This window comes from Filicampus tigris, chromosome 5, assembly GCF_054856515.1.
Source record: "Filicampus tigris isolate MCC_2025a chromosome 5, RoL_Ftig_1.0, whole genome shotgun sequence".
Taxonomy (NCBI): Eukaryota; Metazoa; Chordata; class Actinopteri; order Syngnathiformes; family Syngnathidae; genus Filicampus; species Filicampus tigris.
The window spans coordinates 3,636,431-3,657,248 of record NC_141221.1 but is presented as its reverse complement, the minus strand read 5'-3'; the positions used below and the strand labels follow the sequence as shown (position 1 = coordinate 3,657,248).

The following is a 20,818-nucleotide window of genomic DNA, read 5'->3' as shown; positions in this document are numbered from 1 at the left end:
AGGCTGGTCAGCAGACCAACTTGTGAAGAAAAAACAGATTTGGGACTACTGGGTAATTAACACAATTGTCAAAAACTCTTTTGTAAGAAAAGGACGATTGAGAATCACAAGACATTTTAAGAGAGATCAATGGAATTTGTGTGTTTGTGTTATCTCCCCTCTAGCTGTTTCCCAGCTGCTTCCCATCTTATTGTGTTTTCTTCAGCGGAACTGAATTGCGGTCTCTGAACACTACAGAAAGGTCACTAGTTTTTCCCTCAGTTAGTCTATACAAGGACAATGGTTTTGGCCTAAATAATTTCAAAACATTGCTCATCTTTCCTTCATGTTTTAAAACAATAATACCAAACCAGATTTAGGCATATAGGCAGAGCTGGGCAGTCCGTCTACGTGATTAGTTATCTTTTTTCTGCATACATGAATTGGTACAGTGTATGACTACTCAATGTGTGTTGTACCACTTTCTTCATAATACCTGTTTTGTGTTTTTTCTTAGAGATTGTGTATGACTTCACCTTGCCATATTTGTTTTTTAAAAGAACCCAACGCAACATGTGAGCCGGTACTCGACCCGGTTAGGGACAATTAGAGGGACGGACCTAAACCTACCTCCGTCCTTGCTTAGTCCATCCTTTGTATAAGAGCTCTCGCCCTCTGTTTGACCGTCCACAAAATGGGTGACCGTCCGGGACGGACGCCCAGACCGTTCCGTCCCAGGGACGGAATTCCCACCTCTGCTGTTTGATGGTAGTAAGGCATCGGTATAAGGCATCTGACTACATCATCCGCAAGGGGAAATCTTGCAGTTCATCCACCATGTGATGTACAGACCCCAGCAAGTCTATTTCTGTTTCTGCAATGTCAACCAGGGTGTATCCCTGTGTACCTGATATTGATGCAAAAGATGGATATGGCTAGCATTGGCCGAGAAAAGACTACTTCCATCCCAGAATGTGGCATGAGGGCGGAAACAAGCCGTTACGCCCAATTCTACCTGTTCAAAGTCGAGCAAAATACCAAACGAAAGAAAACTCCACCCATACACACAGTTACACTGAGCTTTGCGCTCGACTTGCGCTCAGCACGAAAATAGGGCCAATAGTGTAGATAGTTTCTTCTTCTTCAAATTCACAACCCTCCAGACAAAAATTCAAAGTTCTCTTACCAGTTTAAATACGTGAGAAGAATTGGCAAATCCCAGTCCATTTATTAAAACGGCAGAAACCAAGAATACATCTCTGTAACAAAATGTAGGATTTTATTGTACAATTGAAAAAGCAGAATTGTGATGACTATAAAAAAATATATTCACTTGAGTTGTGAGATACGGTCCATGTTACATTGAGGTTTCTAGTAGTGTCGTACCAGAACCACCAGTGCCGTGGCGCTTCTCTTTTCTGCCAGTCTTAAACTCATTCTGGATTTCCAGAAAAGTTTTGCTCTTGGTTTCAGGAATGATGAAGAATATGTAAAGTGCCACTAGGATGCAGATGGCCATGAACACCAGGAAACAGTACTGCTTCAGACCGAGCTGTGGAAACATAACACAAATATATACACAAGCTTGACCCTCATTCTCAAATGTTACATCATCAGTAATTCAGCTCCTAAAAAAATAAAATCACAATTGGGTGACTTTATGATTTATGATCATTTTCAGTGAACAATAAGGTTTTGGTCTAAAGTATTTCCGACTTCAAAACAAGATAACGTGTTTATGCATTACCGCCAGTCCTAATTGATTTTGTAATTCAATCGGTTGCAGCAACTATCAAAAATTTAATTTGGGCCCATGATTATCAATGGATATAAAACCTTTTGGAAATTCAAGATATATTTGTTAAATAGTACACTAATCTAAGCTAACCAAATCATGTTGGTAAGTGACGGTCCACCATATTTTCATAATATGCTAACGTTAGCAAAAACGTCCAAACTGTACAAAATGTACATTGTCTGATTCCATTTCATTTATTTAAAAAAAAGTGCCCAATTTGTATTTAATGTCATAACATTTACTATGAAGTTCAATGGAAAATCTTTTGGGAGTGAAATGGAGTCTCAAAGGCACCTCCTGTTGATCTTGACTAAATGGATGAACTGAGCCCCATTTAACATACATTGAGGCTCCAATGAACTGCAGTATAATAACTTGAACAAATTAGAGGTCGACCATCCCAGAAGTAGTTTGACCTGAGAGGTTCCGCTGTATACCCTTTATTCAGTTTTAACGTCACGTTTGGCTACTTACCACAATAAAAGGGAAGATCATGCTGATGAAGAAGAAGCTGATCCAGTTTATGGAGCCTGCAATCATGTTGGCTGCAGGCCGTGAAGTTTGCGTGAACAGCTCCATAGTCAAGATACTAGTCACACCAGCTTCGGAGAAGACAACAGAGACACCAGAATCAGATCATCTATGAACCTGCTTCTGGTAAAGACGGAACTGACACAAAATGCAAATTGTTACCTGGCCCTAATCCAAAACTCAGGATAAAGGCAAACACACATGCCATGCTGAGGTAGGGAAAAACTGGACTGACCCCCTGAGAGTAATAAAAGAAGACAGGGAAGTCATATACAGTAGAACCAGTACGTGACAGCAATATGTGTTTTTTTTTTTAATTTACAATGACTATGTGTGGTTCAGTACCTGAAAAGTAATGGTCAGAGTGAACAAAATGCAGCAGATACTCATGAGCGTATATCCTCCAGCAATGAGCACTTTTCGTCCCAGATGATCGATGAGCAAACCCTGTGAAACATGCAGCGCATGACAAGACTGAAAACATTGCATGAAAGCATTTTCTCTCAATCTGTCACTGACCTTTCATGCTACATTTGTCCATTTTGTTCCAATGTGTGTTTTCCGTCTTTATGCTATAAATTCTTTGTTCTTACATATCTGATTTTTACTTTACAGAACTTTGTGTGCAGCTTTGGTTGTGTTTAAAGTGCTCTATGAATAAAGATGAGTTATCTTGAGATGTGCTAACCACTCGGTCGCCATGCCGACGCAGTCAAACCAAGAACTTAGATGTAGAAAATACTTACACAGGTTAAAGCAGTGATGCATTCGCAGGCACCAGTGCCAACCGTTGCATACGGTATTCTCTCACTGGGAATTCCTGCTTGTGTAAACACATAATCTGCATAGAAGTAAATCTGCAGTAAAAATAGAACAGAACAACAAATTAAAATCTCAAATCAATCTTAATTTAGGGCAATTTTAGCCAAATGAAGACTGGTTATATGATCCACAATCTAATCATCAGAATGACATGAGTGTTTGGAGCATGACACAAAAGGCCCAGTGTTGTTAATGAAAGAGGCAGAACATTACATACAGCATCGATTCCGTTCAGCTGCTGAGCGGAATTGAGAAGTATGATGGTGAGAAGCTGCCAGCGTATGCTGCGGTCTGCAAGCAGCTCCCATGGCTTCTTGGCCTTGAATCCTTCCTGGTCCAGGTTGTTCTTCTCCTTCTCCATGTCCTCCATTTCACCATCGCAATCAGCTGCACCGTGCAGCTGCCTGAGGGCTGCATGCAAGCAGATGACGCGCAGCACGTGGGGGTTGTTGTCCCCATTCTTCCTTTTTTTACTCAAGGTTCACTGAATCAAATGTGATCACATGATACCCTGCTGAGAAAGATACACCTTCCCGCTGCAAGCGATTTTTAGGCACTTTGTATTTCATGTTTTCAACCTCACTTCATGTGAAGTGTTTTAGTTCACCTTTTCTGCATGCCTCATAATCTCCTCTGTCGATGAGCAGGAAGCGTGGACTCTCCGGGAACCACGGGAGCGTCACAAGCTGCAGGACTGCTGGGATGCATGTGGTGGCGAGCAGAATGGGCCAGTAGTCTTCTTTACCCAGCAGTTCTCTGTTCAACAAAACAGATGCTAGCGCAACATCCTTCTTGCACCCCTAAATGACACACACAGTGGTGCCTTTGGAAACGAGTCACGCAAATTACGATGTTCCTTCAAAAAAGAGGCTTCATTCAAGCTGTTTATTGCCACTAATGCTTTACTGTCAAACTACACGTAACTAAGACAATTACATGTGACATATACTGTATTCTTTACCCGCTGCAAAGAAGTATTACTGATGAACTGAACTATGTATCTGTATGACATTGTCCCCCAGGTGGCCAAGCAGCGCACACCAGAGGGAGCAGTCTAATGTGCGCTGAACGGAAAAGCAAAAAATGTGGCAAAACCTGCTAAATTTATTTACATTTTAATAATGTCATTGCTGTTTTTTTTAATTAAATACAATATTATAGAGCACTGGTTCTCAAACTTTTTGACTAAGCACCACCTAAAAAAGTCCTTAGCTCCACCGTCGTGACCGACATTAAAAAAAAAAGTTTCAGTTAAAATATTGTCTTTAGAGAGTTTATTCCTTTTAAAAAAGTGTATTTAATACACTGTAACACCATACACAGTTTGAACATTACCACTGCATTTAGATTTAGGTAAATAATTTTGAAAAATGTTCATAAAGATTCTGTTAAAATGCACAGCACATAAATATAAATTAAAATGTTACATTTAAATCCAACTCAACTGTACTGAGCAAATTAAAAAAAAAAAATTAAACCACTCTAGCATTATGCAAAGTTTGATTTAATTTAGTGATACTTTCACATACAACTAGAGGGACGACACATACCAGTGTTAGTACTAGTTAGTACTACATGTTGACCAGCCACTGTGAATGTTATTTTCCTCATCAAAATCACATCACAAACATGTGTGTTGGTTTTAGGACGCTGCAACGGATTAATGACTTTTCCATTCCTTTCAATGTGATGACTTGAGATACGAATGTTGTGAGTTACGATCGTGGAACAAAACTCTTGACTTAAGGCACCACTGTACTCCAATATTTAAAAAAATAAATATTGTTACTTGAGGCCCATCACTTGTCCAGTGAGGATCCCACCCGTCAAAAAAACTGAGGTTCCCGTTCCCACGAGGCCACGGATGGCTGTTGGAGCAATTTCCACCAAGTACAAAGTTTGAACACAAAGGCCAATGCCTATGCAAATGACACACAGATTAAAGTCATAACCTTATCGGATAAGAATCACGTATTTGCATTTTAAGTAGAATGGAATGTGAAGTACCAGCATTTAATCCAATGAGAAGACGTCCGAGGATGATGAGCTCAAATATTCCTGCTGGGTAGCTCAGACCCATCACGAGGGCAGCCATCATGGCAAGACTATTATTGACCAACAATGTCCCTTTCCTGTACCAACACAAACATATGATCTGCATAACATGCTCATACAACATCATTTTGTACAGTAATGCCATTATGATGTCATTGTCGGGGTGTGCTGTATTAGAAATAACATGAAACAATAAACACTGAGCATTATTAACCTGGTAAGGGCAGAATGATTTACACAGAGTGACCCTTTTATGATTAAATGATGTAAAAGCAAAACAACCCCTCCTCCCCCACCAAAAAAAAAAACATACCTTCCCAACTTTATCGACAGAGTTCCTCCAATTGACACTCCTATTAGTCCTCCAAGGGTAAATACAGACACAATGGTGGACCACATTAAAGTGAGAACCCCAGGTGCAATGTCGCTTTGGAAACGCTCTGTCCATGTTTGGTTGATGAAATTTTGCACATACTATACACATGAGAAGAGACAAAAAGATGAATACCATCAATCAATCAATTTCCTACATTTTCTTTAGTAGGGCTGCACGATATTGGAAAAACATGCGATATGTGATATGGTTGTTGACTGTAGTGATATCGATATTATTGCGATATTTAACATGTACCTAAAGAAATTTTTATTATCTAATGCATGTTTTCATACAGCAAAATAAGCAATCTTAATGCATTCTTAGTTAATTAATTGTAATTAGCAGAGGTGGGCATTCCGTCTGACCGACGGACCTGTCCGTCTGATCATCACTGACAGAATGTAAGGACAGAAGCACTTTAAAAGGACGAGGACGGACGTGGTCGCAGGACACTTATTTTTATGAATAAGGGCAGAGAAACGAGGACGGATGGGTACCCGGGTCGCGGACGGGGGACAGACCTGCAAAAAAGGGTCAAGTGCCCATTTTTGCAAATAAGTGTAGGCTCTGTGAAATGTCAAATGTATGCGAGTGTAAAGCTCTTTGAGCAGCAAGACACATTATGATGTAGATAGTGCACTCCATTTACCATTTTCATCAAATCCATTCAGATAATAGATGGATGGATGGATTTTTCTTCTGTTGGAGCTCGATATTTTTTCGATATATTGTGCAGCCCTATTCTGTAGCGGTCAGCTGACTTTGGGGTGATATGGGAGGAATACCCAGGACTGATTACCAGTCAATCCTGAGGGGGCATTTATACCATACCTTTATACTAACCATTCACTCTTCCACCGATGGATAACATAAACACACAGGAAGGCCTGCGTCGAGATTCATTCAGGGAACTTCTTCTCGAATGTGAGCCAGATGTGGTAATCACACGGTGACCGTGCTTCCCAGATAAAAAAAATACACTGAACCAAATGTGATCATGTTCACAGATGAAAACAGCAGCATTACCTTGGTGGGTGCATTAATGACAGAGACGTTATATCCATACTGGAAGGTGCCTCCTATACAAGCAGCAAACGTAGACAGAAGAAGGGTTTTGTTTGGGATCTGCCAGAGAAAGGCAGACATGCACAACAAGAGAAAATGTGACCAAACGGTTTCTTGCTACAAAAGCAGTACGCTGAAAAGAAAAGAAAAACATAGGGCCTATAATAGGCAAACAAGGTTAGTAGTTAAAAATTCTTATTATTTTTAGATTTTTATCTCATAATATTAATTTCTGTCCTTGGATTTTATTCTCATAACATTCGCGGAGAACATCTCAAATTTTCTCAAACATAGCCAAATCATATGCTCATGCGTAACTTCACAAAACACATACCTTCAATGCCGGCTTTCTTTCTTCCTGCTCTTTAATTAACAAAGGGGTATATTCATAGTTATTTTCCCCGTTTTCTTTCGACATTTTTGCGCGCGCTGCTGTGTGCCAGTAGTATCCAAAGTGTCAGTTGCGCACCGAGCTTCCTCCTCATCTAGAGGTCGAATCTAACAAGGGGCTGGCTGATTTATCCTGCAACAACCCAGTCTTCTCGTGTCTAATGCGAACGCAGCGTGTGAAGAATCAACTTATCTTCCCACTTTGAAAAGATGTCTCGCATGAGGCCATGAAATGTCCATACATCACAAGCGTATTTCCTTGAAAAGCTGGACTCAAATAGTAATTCACTGAGTCAAAAATTAACATTTTACAGTGCAAATTGCACTTTTGACTGTGCCTCAAAGCAGTCAACAATAACGGTCATTCAACTACAATTTGATATTCCACTTCTGACAGGATGCTGCCCGAGAAATGTTCTTCAAATATTACATATAATTCCATAACAAAAGCCCTCAGCCATTATTTGTAAGAATAAATTGACATTAAAATCAGCAGTTAATGACCGTAATATATGCATTTAAATGTTTTGCATTTCATACATTCATCCATCCATCCATTATCTGATCCGCTTCTCCTCACAAGGGTCGCGGGTCGTGCTGGAGCCTATCCCAGCTGTCTTCGGGTAGTAGGCGGGGGACACCCTGAACTGGTTGCCAGCCAATCACAGGGCACACAGAGACAAACATTCACACTGACAATCACACCTAGGGGCAATTTAGAGTATTCTATTAACCTACCATGCATGCTTTTGGAATGTTGGAGGAAACCGGAGTACCCGGAGAAAACCCACGCAGGCGTGGGGAGAACATGCAAGCTCCACACAGGGAAGCCGGAGCCGGGATTGAACCCACGACCTCTGAACTGTGAGGCGTACGTGCTAACCAGTCGACCACCATTCCGCCCATATAATGTTGTCTAAAAACTTATTTAGTTTGTCTTGACTTTAGTCATATTAGAAACAGCATGAATGATAATTTTGTCTGAAAACAGACCTTGAGACTGGTCAGCAGACCAAAGAGAAGAACTTTTTTTGTGAAGAAAAACTGCTTTGGGACTACTGGGTAATTAACACAATTGTCAAAAAATCTTCTGTAAGAAAAGGACCATTGAGAATCACAAGACATTTAAAGAGAGATCACTGGAATTTGTGTGCTTGTGTTATCTCCCTTCTAGCTGTTTTAAAAATCATTGACACTTATACTTACACAGAGGTGGAAGCAGGTAGTACGTCCTGACAATTGAGTGTAGAATACATACACTGCGTGATGAATGTGGTCAACAGATCAACACTATACTCAAAAGCTACCACAAGAAAATACACAATGCTTAATGCTATGATGGATATTACACGCCAAAAGAATTTTTGAGGCAATAAAAAAGACAAATAAGACTCAATAAAAAAGAAAATGGCAAGTACTCACCACTTTTAACCGAACGTAGGACAGGTAGGACAAAAATTTACAAAATTCCCATGAAAACACTTATTGGCGTTGTACGCATGCGTGCGCAAGTGCGCTGGGCATTGGTAGGAGGTCTCGACGGGTAGGAAGGAATTTCAGAACATCGATCCGTCTACCCGTCACTAAAGGACGCCCGTTTTGCTGAAAAAAATAAAATAAAATAGACGGATTAAGCATAGACGGAAACCCTTTTATTTAATCTGCCCGTCGTCTGCAGGCTGTCATTAGTCTATTTTTCGCGGCGAGTGTGGGAGGAAAAAAATGAGTTGTTGTTGCTTGGGGGACAGATTTGAGTTTGGGACCAGGCTGTGAACAGATTTAATGTTTTGCCATCACTATCAACAAGTACAACAAGTTTCATTAAGTTTCATCTGCTTGGACTTGCGTGACATTTCTGCAGCTATTCTAGCTTCCTTGCACATTTCAAAAACATGCATCTTTGGTTAATTGAAAACTCTAAATTGTCCACAGGCGTTAGTGTGAATGTAAATGTTTGTGAATTGTTTTTCTATACTCAACGTGCTCTACTGGTGACCAGTAAAGGGCGTACCCCGTATCTCGCCCAGCTGGAAAACAATGATCTTATATGAATGACAAGAGGTGTATACACAGATGAGTTACACCTTCTTCCATCAGATATTTTTTCTACTCGCTGGCAAAGATAAAAGAACAAAGACACATTATTTAAATTCCACAAAGGAAGGTTCCAAACCCCAAACATGAGAACTGTGATGCGTATGTGCTAACCTGTTGTTCAATAAATTCATAATGGATGGACGGATGTTTTGGGCACAAAAAAGCTCCGACGATAAGAACGATTTAGTCATGTCAACTGATCTGGGACAGTCGGACGTGATGAGAATTTGAGACCGCAGGGAGCGTGCTTGGGCTATCATTGGTGAAATCATGCGGTGGTGTAACACTGAAAGTCTTCCCCGGTTCGGGCTGGGCGGAGTCGAACGCAAACTGGCTTCTGCCTGCCTGCCTGCCTGCCCGTGACCCGGTTCGTCATGGCGGCCAGAAAGCCTCGCTCGGTGGCCAACCCTTTGGAGTCCGCTATCACTTTGCCGAGTGAGAGGATACTGAAAGAATGCCACAGTTTGTATGTGGACAGCGAAAACGGTAAATTATGGCGGAGTGTGAGTTTGGGGCTAAGTTTGCGCAATAAACATGAACAGGTAGTCGTTTTAGGATGTATTAGATATGTTATTTTAAAACAATATTCTCTGTGGCTGCTTGAGTTCGTGGTGTATTGTATATACTTAACCAAAGAAAAGATATAGCTTTATGTTTCTTCAGCTGTGCCAGCATGTGGCGTTTGACATTTGACACTGGGTCCTCTAAACTGGCTGTCACTGCACTTGACTGACTCATGTGAGAATATGGTGCTACCAAGTTCATTTAGCCCTTTTTAAATATAAGGGAAAAAAAGAATATGCAATATATTGACAGTTTCAATTGTCAACTAGAATGCCGCTTATTATGTTGCATTATTCTGGAGTTCAGCCCTCTACTAAGGCCTCACAACAATTCGAATTTTGCATTTGGACTGGACACCTTCACAAATACCTCTCATATTCTTATATTGGGTGTGTCTATATCAGTGTTTTTCAAACTTTTTTGAGTCAAGGCACATTTATTCCATTGAAAAAATCCCGTGGCACACCACCAGTTGAAAAAAAAAAATATTTTAACAATATAAGTGTTATATTGTTTATATAAGCATTTTCTAACATTGAAGAATGACGTTATTTTATAACGTTTTGAATAGGAATTAAAGAAACACAAAGAAAAAGGTATTTTATAATGTTTCATATTGATACTTACTCGGTGTGAAACATGTGGGCCTGTTTGGATGAACATGCGTCACTAATTCGCTTGTCTCTCAACAAAGACAATTAGCTACCTGCTGCTGCTGCTGCTACCTACTGGTATGGAAGAATACAGAAGAATACAATGTAGTAACTACATGATTACGCTGCCAGGCGCTAGACCGCACAGGCACACAAATGAGATCATTTCCCACGGCACACCTGACAATATCTCGCGGCACTCAGTTTGAAAAACACTGGTCTATATCACCTTAATAAATGACTGTAGATCTGGGTGTGATTTGATTGACTGTCCTGTCAAACGACTTGCATACAAGGAAGATGCTCATTTTCTTTTTTGCTCCACGCTCCGAATGACTACTTTATGCTTGCATGTTTAACTTCCAGGCTTGGTAAAAATTGCCAGCAGCCTTGGAGTGCGTCTCCTGCCCCCCAGAAAGAAGATCATTGTGATGATCATGGGGAACCACTCTGCAGGAAAGAGCTCATTCATTAACTGGTACGATTCAATGTCAGCCCATCATCTCAGAACTGGCTTCTTCACTGTCTTATGCTCCAAAGTGTTCTATAAGTCTTTTCATATTTGACTTCTTTGTAAGTAAGCAAATTGAGTTTGTTATTATTCAGGTTAATAATGCACATTGTACCAAAATACGTTTCTGCTATTGATCCAAACTATTTGAAAATTTTGAATGTGAACACAAACACAGAGATGATTTGGAATCTAATTATAAATGTATAAAATGTTTGTTAGCTTCTGTCCTATGTCTAAAAAGCACAGCTTTCAAATCCTGCGGAATGCAACGTAAACATTGAAGGTACCTGGAGCATTTGCTTTCTTTTCAGGTATGTAGAAGAGCACATCCAAAAAACTGGTGTTGCCATCGAAACGCAGGGCTTCACATTCATCACAAGTGGGCGTAAAAGAGAATCATTGACGGTAAGAAGTGAATGAAATACTGACGAGTACGAAGGAATGCTTCAATCCAGCTTGTTGTTGTGAAATATGTACATCTCTTGTGAAGGTTGATGAAGCGATCCATTCAATATTTTCCTGTATTAGCAACGAGGCAAGATTTCCCAAAAATGACACAGTCTGTCAAAACAACACACACCAAAAATTTGAAAACCATACAATGGGTTCGGAGAAATGTAGTTTTTTGTGTTGGAATAAAAATGGCCTTTTTAGAGGATCATTTCTGTGTGATAAGGGGAAGTCTACCACCCCAAATTCTTTGCAATTCTGCTTGATATTGCATTTGTGGAATATGAGTTAAGTAGTAAAATCCACCCATTTTTGTCCATCTCAGCCATTTCGGCCATTTTGACACTTCTGTTGACGGAAAATGACATCACAGTTGTTCAGGGCTCAGGTAAATGACCAGTCACAGCTCACCTGTTTACTGAAGCTGAACCATGATTGGTCGTTACCGGAGCCCTGAGCAACTGTGATGTCATTTCAGTTGACAGAAAGTAACAAAATGGCCGCCGCCTGAGATGGTCAAAAATGGGTGGATTTGACTGCTTTACTCATATTCTACAAACGCAATGTTAATCAGAGTGCCATGTTTCGACTAGTGGGCCCACATAGAACATATTCTTGTCATAGAAAATTACAAAAAATAACATTTTGGGGTTGACTTTTGTTCCATCTGCTACTTTTGTTCCATCTGCTACTCGGGGACGTTTTTTTTTTACTTCCATGTCACCTTAGGCGCTCCGTATAAAAGTAAGGTAACCGGTGTAAAATGTAAAAACAACAAAACACATAACTGTGATAGCAAGTGACACCGTTTCACTGCTTTGAATGTGAGTCTTCTTTTTATAATTTTCAATACTTCTTTTAATACTTCTGACTATTCTATTCTATTCTGAGGAAGCCAAAGCATGCTATTTGTACAAAAATGCTCACCCCTGAACAGTGTTCAGCACGGACGCTAGCGGCAATGTAACAAGGAAGGGCACTGTTCCTACTCTGTTGTTATTGACCATTGAAATAAGCAATCTGGAGTTTGCATGGAAACGATTGACACGCCGTTCTCCTTATTACCAACCTCTTTTTACTCTTGAACACGTACTTGAAAACGTAAACTTTGTAATGTTTTTACCGTACACGATGGGATGCGAGTGACCGATGGTCGAGTGGCACACTCGCCTGACAGCTCGTGTTCAGTTCCCACTCAGTGGCGGTGTGAAGAGTGGAATGGTTGTTTGTCTCGATACGTGCCCTGCGACCGACTGGCCACCAGGTCAGGGTGTAGTCCGCCTTTCAACCCGAAGTTCAACTGGGATGGCATCGTGCGACCTGGAACAGGATAAGCACTATTGAAAATGGATGGATGGATGTATGGTGGCATGTTACGTCATGTGCATAATGTGCAATCCCCACAAAGTGACAGATGAAACCGTTTTTTTTTGTGCTCGCATGAGCAATACCGAATACACACATCGGGCAGCCTCTTGACAGCGTACTTTTACAAACTGACTCAGCAGGCACCTTCCTTCTCTGCGCGTAGTCTCATGCTGCGGTTCAGAAGATGAAAACGAATAATTAGTAGTGCAAGCACTCACAGCAGAGAGGGCCGGCTGCTCAGAAAACTACTGAAGATCAATTCTCTCTCTCTCTCTCTCTCTCTCTCGCGCTCGCTCACGCTCTCTTTTTCACAGGGGAATGCAACATTACATCTCTACCCCCATTTTCGACCGCTCCTTGAGTTCAAAGGTAAGCCCTTTTTTGTAGTGTTACATGCAACCCATACATCAGATAGACCGATAGATAAACGGGTGTGTCCGATTTTTTAACAAGTTGTGCTGATTAGAGAAGATATAGTTATGACTAGCGTAAAAAAAACAAAACAAAACAATAAAAAAAAAAAAAAAAAAAATCCAGACAATTGTTGTACATACGTCAGCTGTGGTCCAGAGCCTGGGAATGGCGAGGCGATCGTGTCAGGGAGTGACGCGGTTGGGATGCACGGGTGGGGAGGTTAAAGGAAAGGTGGGGGCAGCGACGTATGTCTGTGCGGTGAGATTGAAGGTTCACTGGCTGCTGGCAGTATGGTGAGAGAAACAGGGCGGTGGGGACAACAAGCAAGAGGAGCTGCTGAGGAATGCCCAACCGTCCGACGGCACTGCACCGCTCCGTGGTCCGGAACTTCGCCGTGGCCACAGATCTGGTCTGGAATACAAGCATGCATTTTATTTTAGCCTGAATGCGGCCGCTTGGAAACACCCTATAGCGCGCATATGTTTACTCCGCAGAGCAAGTGAGGATGACTCATCAGAAATGCAGTATAGGTCCTTATGGGAGAAACTGCCGTTTATTTCATTTCTTTAAAATCATGTGTTGTCCCACCTTATCTCAGGTGTTAATTTCACTATTCTTATCAAAAAGTGCATCTTGTTGGACCCACCTAGTCCAAGAAGTTCTTTCTCAGCATTATTGCAGCATGATACACAGGTCCTGCGAGGGGTGGGGAGGGGGGGGGGGGGGAACTTTGTCTTTGACAAAAGTAGATGATGCTGTCCTTGGTTCCTTTTCTTCTGTTTGGATTCAGATTCAAATTGAAGGAGTTTTGTTTAAGGTGTCAGTGGGGGCATATTTCATAATTGTCAAGTGAGAGTTTTTGCATATTTTGGACACATGGACTCATCTTAAATGATATTCCTCGGCGATGCACTTTTTGTCTTAGCATGTCACGTGCCAGCAGGGTACTGCATGCAGACTATTTCTGTTTGCTTTCGTGCTAGCTGACGGATGTATGGATATGGTGGCGATGCTGATGTGGCCAACATTGAGGAATGCTAATGTGCCACCAGCATCTCTGCTGCGTGCAGCACAAGGATGCAATTTGTGTAGCCTCTTAACACCTGCTTCGCTATGTGTGTGTGTGTGTGTGTGAGTGTGTAAGTGTAGAGGGAGTGTGTCAATAGTTGTGTGTGTGTGTGCTAGGTACGTCTCAATAGTGGTCCTGTTCTGGTGGGTGTATTGAAATCTCAGTGCGTTGCCTCACAGTCGTTCTTCACTGGCTAGCTTTATGTCCCACGCCCTACGCTAAAGCTGCCAGTTGAAGAGCTGTTGTGTGTAACCATGACAACAGACTTCTTTCTCTACACAGGGGAGGGCGAAAAACCGACTTGGCAATTTCATTTACACGATGTGACGTTGAAATTGTTGTTGCACATTTTTATCTTTCAGGAATGTATAACATGATGTGTTGTTATTTTTTTTTTTTTTTAAATGTCATTTATATATGTCCTTTAGGTCAATACTATGACTATTTAATCCATACAGTCCTGTTTATATCTTGTGTATTCCAGGTGTTATGGACTACCTGTCGGCAGAGATCTCCACATCCAAGCAGAAGAAGTTCAGCCTTGTGACTTTTGTGGACACACCCGGCTTGGTGGACGGGGACATGATTTACCCTTTTAATGTCAACAGCGCCATCACATGGCTGGGTAAGTCTGCATCGCACCATGTGATCACTGTTGGCTTGAGCCCGTTGCTCTCTTCTATTTGTGTGCAGGAGAACAGTCCGATCTGATATTTGTCTTCTTCGACCCGATGGGTCAGGCCCTGTGCAAGCGCACACTGAACATCGTGGAGAAGCTGAGTGAGAAATGTGGAGACAAGCTGTTGTTCTACCTCAGCAAGGCCGATGAAGCTGGCAAGGAAACAGATCGACAGGTATCCGAGCGGACAGTCACCTTATTCACTGGGGTGAAAAAATATCAATTGAACACTGGGAAAATAAAAACAGTATATATTATTATTATTATTTTTTTTTTTGTAGAGAGTGATGATGCAGATCGTCCAGGAGTTGTGCCGCCGCCCAGGTCTCAACAAATGTGGTTTTGAAATGCCAACAATATACATCCCAAACCCCCAGAAGGTAAACTGGAATCTGCGTTGTTTCCTACGATACACTCATCAGCCAAACAACCGTCACAAACAAGGATTGTGCCCACACAAAGACAATAATGCCATTCCCGCACGGAAAGCCCTGCACTCGGCGATATTATCTTTGTCAAGGCAGACTTTTTTGATAGAGCTCATTCATTGTCAGGTCGGTCGGTGTGAATAATCATAACACAATCACTAATAGTGGAAATCAACCCAAATATATATTTTTTCAAGAATATGTTCCCAGCAGGCCCACTAGTTGAAACACGGCATTCTGATGAATGTTGCGTTTGTGGAATATGAGTTAAGCAGCAAAATCCACCCGTTTTTAGCCATCTCATGGGACGGCCATTTTGTCACTTCTGTCGATTGAAAATGACATCACAACTGCTCAGGTAACGACCAATCACGGATCAGCTCCAGAAAAGAGGTCAGCCGTGATTGGTCGTCACCTGAGCCCCGAGCAGTTGTGATGTAATTTTCAGTCGACAGAAGTCAATCACTCAATCAATCACATTTTATTTATATAGCACTTTTTATACATAAAAATGCAACTCAAAGTGCTGTAAACACATCCAAAGCAAAACATGAAAGAAAAAAAAAAAATATATATATATATATATATATATAGTGACAAAATGGCCGCCCCCGGAGATGGCTAAAAACGGGTGGATTGCCTTGTTTCGAATAGTGGGCTCGCATAGAACATATTCTTGAAAAAAAGAAATGTTTGTGTTGACTTCCTCTTGAAGTTTGTTAGTATGCTAAATAATGCTGTATGTATTTTAATAGTCTTGAATCTCGGCTCTAGGTCTCAATCTAAATCTCAGACGTGGCTCTGGCTATGATCTGAAATTCAAGGTCCAGCTATCCTTTGGGTTCGACATCCATTGATTATCCTGCAATGCGATCTATTCCCTGGTGACTGCTGCTGATGCCTGGAACAAGATGAATCATAGTTTGCAATACATGAAGTATTGCTCCGTGATCATTTACAGCCACAGAGATCCTCTAACCTCCTCCGCCTATTTGACGATCAAGCGCAGCTTTTGCCTTGAAAAGGCCAACGTGCATGGCTCTTCTTCGACTTTCCTCTACCAGATGAAAAAGGAACACCAAGCTGGAGGTGCAATCAGCTTTTCTCGTTTTGTTTTGCCCCACTCAGCCGAGCCGCTGTGTGAACCAGATTGACGGCGTGTGTCAGACCATCGAAAAGACCATCAACCAAGCCGTGCAGAGGACTTTGGACCAGTTGGAGAAAGACTGTGATTTGATTTGCTCCACCATCAGCAGCAGACTACAACGGGACAGGTGAGGAACGCCAACTATACGACATGACGTGGTTGAAACCCATTTTGTTGCTTTAAAAGCGTGGTCAAACATGCAGTGGAGTCGCGATATTGAATCCATCTTCTTTTTCTGCACCCGCAGGACCGATGCCACTTACAACAGAAGCGTCCGCCTCAACTCGTTTGTGTGCAGCGCTTTGGGAGTCTCCCTTCCTCTTCTCTTCATTCTTAGTTTCATAGTGAGCACCTTCTCCAAAGAGCAGCTGAGTGAGCTGATGGGAGAAGGGCCGGCACAAACCCTTTCTTTCTGCGCTGTGAGTCCTCTCCCTTGCATTCAGCGTTTTAGGAACACCTGCGCAGTCCCATGACCTCGATGTAAGGATCATTGAAAGTTCCCTTTCAAGTAGCTAAATATATATTTACCAAAAAAAAAAAAAAAAAAATGAAAACACCTCTGAGTATGATTCAGTTGAGTTCAACACTGACAAACCACAATAATCAGAATGCGCGTGATCAAAAGAAATACCTCACTGACATCGTTCATCCAAATTGAGCTTTATAACTTTGCTCTTATGCCTCCGTCTCTCTTCTCCATATCTGCCTCACAGGGAATAGTGATGTACTTATGGGTCTGGATACCGGAAGACGGCCAGGTTATGTTTGTAGTGCTCTTTGGAGCTTTTTGCTACCTCCTGCTTTTCCTCGCCAAGCATTTTTCTGGGTAAGTCTTTATCACAAACTCTCACACGAATAGAAATAACACAAATATTGATCGATTTTTAGGGGTTGCCCAATTTAAGATTTGTACTTTTTTTTTTTTTTTTTTTAGTCCAGATTCACTATTGTGATCCAAGTCCAGTTGACGTCGACTAGTTGCAGTCAAAGGGCCCTGTTTTGGTAGCGCTCAGTGTGAAAATGGGCGCATCTTCATTTTGCCGCCGGGCCAAGTCTAGTTTAGCGTGTTTGGTGAATTTGGTAGACCGCGCTTGCGTTGCGCTCGGCGTTCCAGCAGATCGAGGGCGTTTCCTACTACACTCGCCAAAATATTTTGGCACAGCAGACTACGTCATCCGCAAGGGGAGAGCTTGCAGTTTCTCTTTATAAATGCACTTTTCGCACACCAAAGGCGATTCTTTCTGTTTGCTCAATGAGCGCTTCGACCTCCCTTATTTGAATGCAATTGAAGGACGACACTACGATTAGCTGAGAGTCAGCTCTGTTCACCTCCCACAATGGCGCAAACGCCCCCTTGCACCCAATTCAACCCGTGCAAAGTCTAGGAAAATACCAAAAGAAAGAAAACTCCACCCATGCGCGCAGTTAGACTGCGGTTTGCGCTAGGACTTGCGCTGGGCGGGAAAATAGGGTCAAAGAGTGCACGTATCGTTTTTTTTTATCTTCAAACCAAAAATGTGATTAGCGACTTGTCGACGTCATGGTCTTAGCATCATTGAGGAGTAGAAAAGTCGGCAAATTGACGACTTAACTAGTGTGTACAGCCCCCTTTTTGGGGAATTATTACATACCTGTACTCATAGCATGATAATCATAACTCAATCACTAATAGTGGAAGTCAACCCAAACATTTTTTTTTTCAAGAATATGTTCCCAGCAGGCCCACTAGTCGAAACGCGGCAGTCTGATGAATAGTGCATTTGTGGAATATGAGGTAAGCAGCAAAATCCACCCGTTGTTAGCCATCTCAGGGGGCGGCCATTTTGTCACTTGTCAACTGGAAATGACATCGCAGTTGCTCGGGGCTCAGATAATGACCAATCACGGCTCAGCTTCAGAAAACAGCTGCCTTGTGTCAACCAGTGAGTGGGCCTGCATAGAACATATTCTTGAAAATAAAAAAAAGTTTGGGTTGACTTCCACTTGAATTGTAAATCTGCCTCATTCTCTAGTCAAAGGTACAAGACTTTAACAAAGAAGGAGAAGAGAACAATGACAGAGTACAATGATTACATCCTGGATATCGTCAAAACCAAGAAGGTAAGACTATTCCCACTTTGGCAACTTGTTAACCCTCAACAAAGACAGTTCTATATTATAATTGATGTGAACAGGAAGGTAAGTCATCTTTTATGGTCTTTTTGGCTGCTTGCAGGCAACTGGTGTCACGGCCCATAACTTCACTTCTGCCCTAGCTGTATCAAACATGTACTTATTATTTATGAACATAGGCTATTGACAAGAATTTCATTGGAGCTAATGTCATTGATCAATCAACCTGATGGTGTTGTTAAAGAGGGAAGTCAACGCAAACATTTTTTTTTTTTCAAGAATATGTTCTATGCAAGCCCACTAGTTGAAACAGGGCATTCTGATAAATATTGCGTTTGTGGGATAAGTGTTAATCCACTCGTTTTTAGCCATCTCTGGGGGGCGGCCATTTTGTCTTCTGTCGACTGAAAATGACATCACAACTGCTCACAACGACCAATCAAAGCTCAGATTCTGAAAACAGGTCACCCGCGATTGGTCGCTGTGAGCAGTTGTGACGTCATTTTCAGTCGACAGAAGACAAAATGGCCGCCCCCCAGAGATAGCTAAAAAGGAGTGGATTAACACTTATCCCACAAACGCAATATTTATCAGAATGCCCTGTTTCAACAAGTGGGCTTGCGTAGAACATATTCTTGAAAAAAATATGTTTGGCTTGACGTCCGCTTTAAACACATTTTTGGGAACAAATACACATCATGAACAATTGCACAGTGGAATACTTTGTGCTAGATTATGACCGTGCATTTTTCTACGTATCCACCTCATAATTTGTCAACCTAAATCTTATATTTTATTTACTCCACAGGGTAAATTGTATGAATGGTACCTCCAACAATGTGCTGCGGAATATGACCTTTGACTCTGGGTAAGATGAATGTTTCTTCACATGTGTGTATATCAGCGCGGTGCCGAAAGGTCGTTTGTCCGGACAAAAGATGTTCTGTAGTCCGTGAGGAAACACTGGGAAGTTTGTAACGATACTGACAATCGCGTACCAACCAATGCAGCCAAGAGTGTTGTGGTGTTTTAGATATTCGGACGTGCCTTTGCTGTTCAGTATAGTCACGAGACTGTGATTGTAGTCTTTTAATGAAAGGAAAACAAATGTGAATGCCTTTTTACAGCGTATAGTTCATAAATGTATCTGGTTTACAAATGCACTTCTTCATTCAAAGATTTGACCTGTTTACAGGCTGCAAAAAAAAAAAAAAAAAAAATCTGTTCTTAAACCTTACTGCACTGTCCCGTTGTCTTCTCTTTGGAAGGCACCGCAATATGCTATTTTAATAAGCAATGCTGTCGTAGTAACCGGGCATTACTGGTGTTACTTTTTGTACCAATAACGCTCCTGACATTATTATTTTGTTTGTACTGTATACAAAACATTCACTGTATCTCACTTACGCCACAACTTGTACACAATGTAATGAGCTCCGATTAAAAGGGCTATATCAACAAAGGTCTGCGTTTACAAAAACAATAATGTTCCATTTTCATTGACACTATCAAAGACTTTTTAACAAGATGTTTGTTTATTAATCGTTTGCGATTATACCGAGAGTTCTTTCTTTTGATTATTTATTTATATGAAATATATGTTCATATGTTCTGCAAATAATGATGCTAAATGAAAATACCGGTGATGTGTATTACAACGTGTAATATATCTTGTGCCGTTTATTTGATAATTTCATGTTTGTTAAGAGCAACAGCTCATATACAGGATCTCATTACATTGTGCAGGTGTCCCAGTGTGTTTAAAAAAAAAAAATTTTTTTTAAAGCTAAGTAATAGTGATGCAGTTATGAATGCAGTATAAGCGATCCAGCAATAAAATGTAACAACCTACTGAAAACAACATTTTCCTCTAAGCGGACACTGCAGGCCTAATGTTGAGTTAAAAAAAAAAAAAAGTTTTAAACTGGAGCATATGGTGAAATATTGAGAATTTGAAACTGTGGTGTTGCATTTCAGTGTCCACCATTTCAGTGTCATCAATATTCTCGGTGGTCTATTGTAACATGACATAAAAGGTAAATGCCCAGGGTATTTATTTTATTTATTTATTTTTTACATCAAATTATGCAATATAATCCGTTTGTATTGGGTGTCTGATCTTAGTGAGTTTAAATGATATATTTTTAACTGTATTCTTGTGGTGCAAAATGTGGAAAAAAAACCAAAAAAAAAAAACCTGATTCCTATACAAATACCTTTCTTCCTCAGAGAATGAAATGTGTCATGTCAACGCACACATGAACTCTGCCGCTTCTGTTAAACTCATTAAATATTTTCCCCTGACCA

The 20,818-nt window shown here is 41.1% G+C and overlaps 2 protein-coding genes across 18 annotated transcripts; one reads left to right on the top strand and one right to left on the bottom strand.

Moving 5' to 3' along the window:
• Positions 1-1,187: 1,187 nt before the first annotated feature.
• LOC147146926 (solute carrier family 2, facilitated glucose transporter member 11-like) lies at positions 1,188-13,459 on the bottom strand. Of its 17 annotated transcripts, none has more exons than XM_086029978.1 (14): positions 13,217-13,459; positions 12,418-12,614; positions 6,961-8,618; positions 6,588-6,686; positions 5,499-5,659; positions 5,138-5,262; positions 4,920-5,049; positions 3,738-3,886; positions 3,348-3,541; positions 3,055-3,165; positions 2,654-2,755; positions 2,471-2,546; positions 2,252-2,379; positions 1,236-1,531 (listed from the first exon to the last, which is right to left on the bottom strand). In XM_086029978.1, exons 3-14 carry the CDS (start codon positions 7,042-7,044, stop codon positions 1,337-1,339), a joined length of 1,554 nt encoding a protein of 517 aa, XP_085886104.1. In that variant the 5' UTR covers positions 7,045-8,618; positions 12,418-12,614; positions 13,217-13,459; the 3' UTR covers positions 1,236-1,336. The 17 variants fall into 17 exon arrangements, with proteins under 17 accessions (XP_085886101.1, XP_085886104.1, XP_085886107.1 ...); XM_086029981.1 differs by lacking the exons at positions 12,418-12,614; positions 13,217-13,459 and adding an exon at positions 6,393-6,519 and having other exon boundaries at positions 6,588-6,640; positions 6,961-6,989; positions 7,557-11,621; XM_086029990.1 differs by lacking the exons at positions 12,418-12,614; positions 13,217-13,459 and adding an exon at positions 6,405-6,519 and having other exon boundaries at positions 6,588-6,640; positions 6,961-6,989; positions 7,557-11,620.
• On the top strand, positions 9,340-20,816 carry LOC147146925 (uncharacterized). Its single transcript, XM_086030000.1, has 12 exons — positions 9,340-9,599; positions 10,697-10,808; positions 11,156-11,249; positions 12,977-13,031; positions 14,630-14,770; positions 14,839-14,999; positions 15,106-15,204; positions 16,381-16,526; positions 16,647-16,818; positions 17,113-17,225; positions 18,412-18,499; positions 19,320-20,816. The coding sequence occupies exons 1-12, from the start codon at positions 9,488-9,490 to the stop codon at positions 19,371-19,373; spliced, it is 1,347 nt and encodes a 448-aa protein (XP_085886126.1). The 5' UTR covers positions 9,340-9,487; the 3' UTR covers positions 19,374-20,816.
• Positions 20,817-20,818: the final 2 nt, after the last annotated feature.

What these genes read in the sequence shown, in the direction of transcription:
- LOC147146926 (XM_086029978.1), bottom strand. Translation starts at nt 7,044, where the DNA reads ATGTCGAAAGAAAACGGGGAAAATAACTATGAATATACCCCTTTGTTA. An exon ending in GGACAAGTGATGGGCCTCAA is followed by an intron (nt 3,887 to 4,919) that starts GTAACAATATTT and finishes TTTGTTGAACAG; the next exon opens with AGAACTGCTGGGTAAAGAAG. An exon ending in CTCTGACCATTACTTTTCAG is followed by an intron (nt 2,547 to 2,653) that starts GTACTGAACCAC and finishes TATTACTCTCAG; the next exon opens with GGGGTCAGTCCAGTTTTTCC.
- LOC147146925 (XM_086030000.1), top strand. Translation starts at nt 9,488, where the DNA reads ATGGCGGCCAGAAAGCCTCGCTCGGTGGCCAACCCTTTGGAGTCCGCT. An exon ending in AAGAGCTCATTCATTAACTG is followed by an intron (nt 10,809 to 11,155) that starts GTACGATTCAAT and finishes CTTTCTTTTCAG; the next exon opens with GTATGTAGAAGAGCACATCC. An exon ending in ATATCGTCAAAACCAAGAAG is followed by an intron (nt 18,500 to 19,319) that starts GTAAGACTATTC and finishes TTTACTCCACAG; the next exon opens with GGTAAATTGTATGAATGGTA.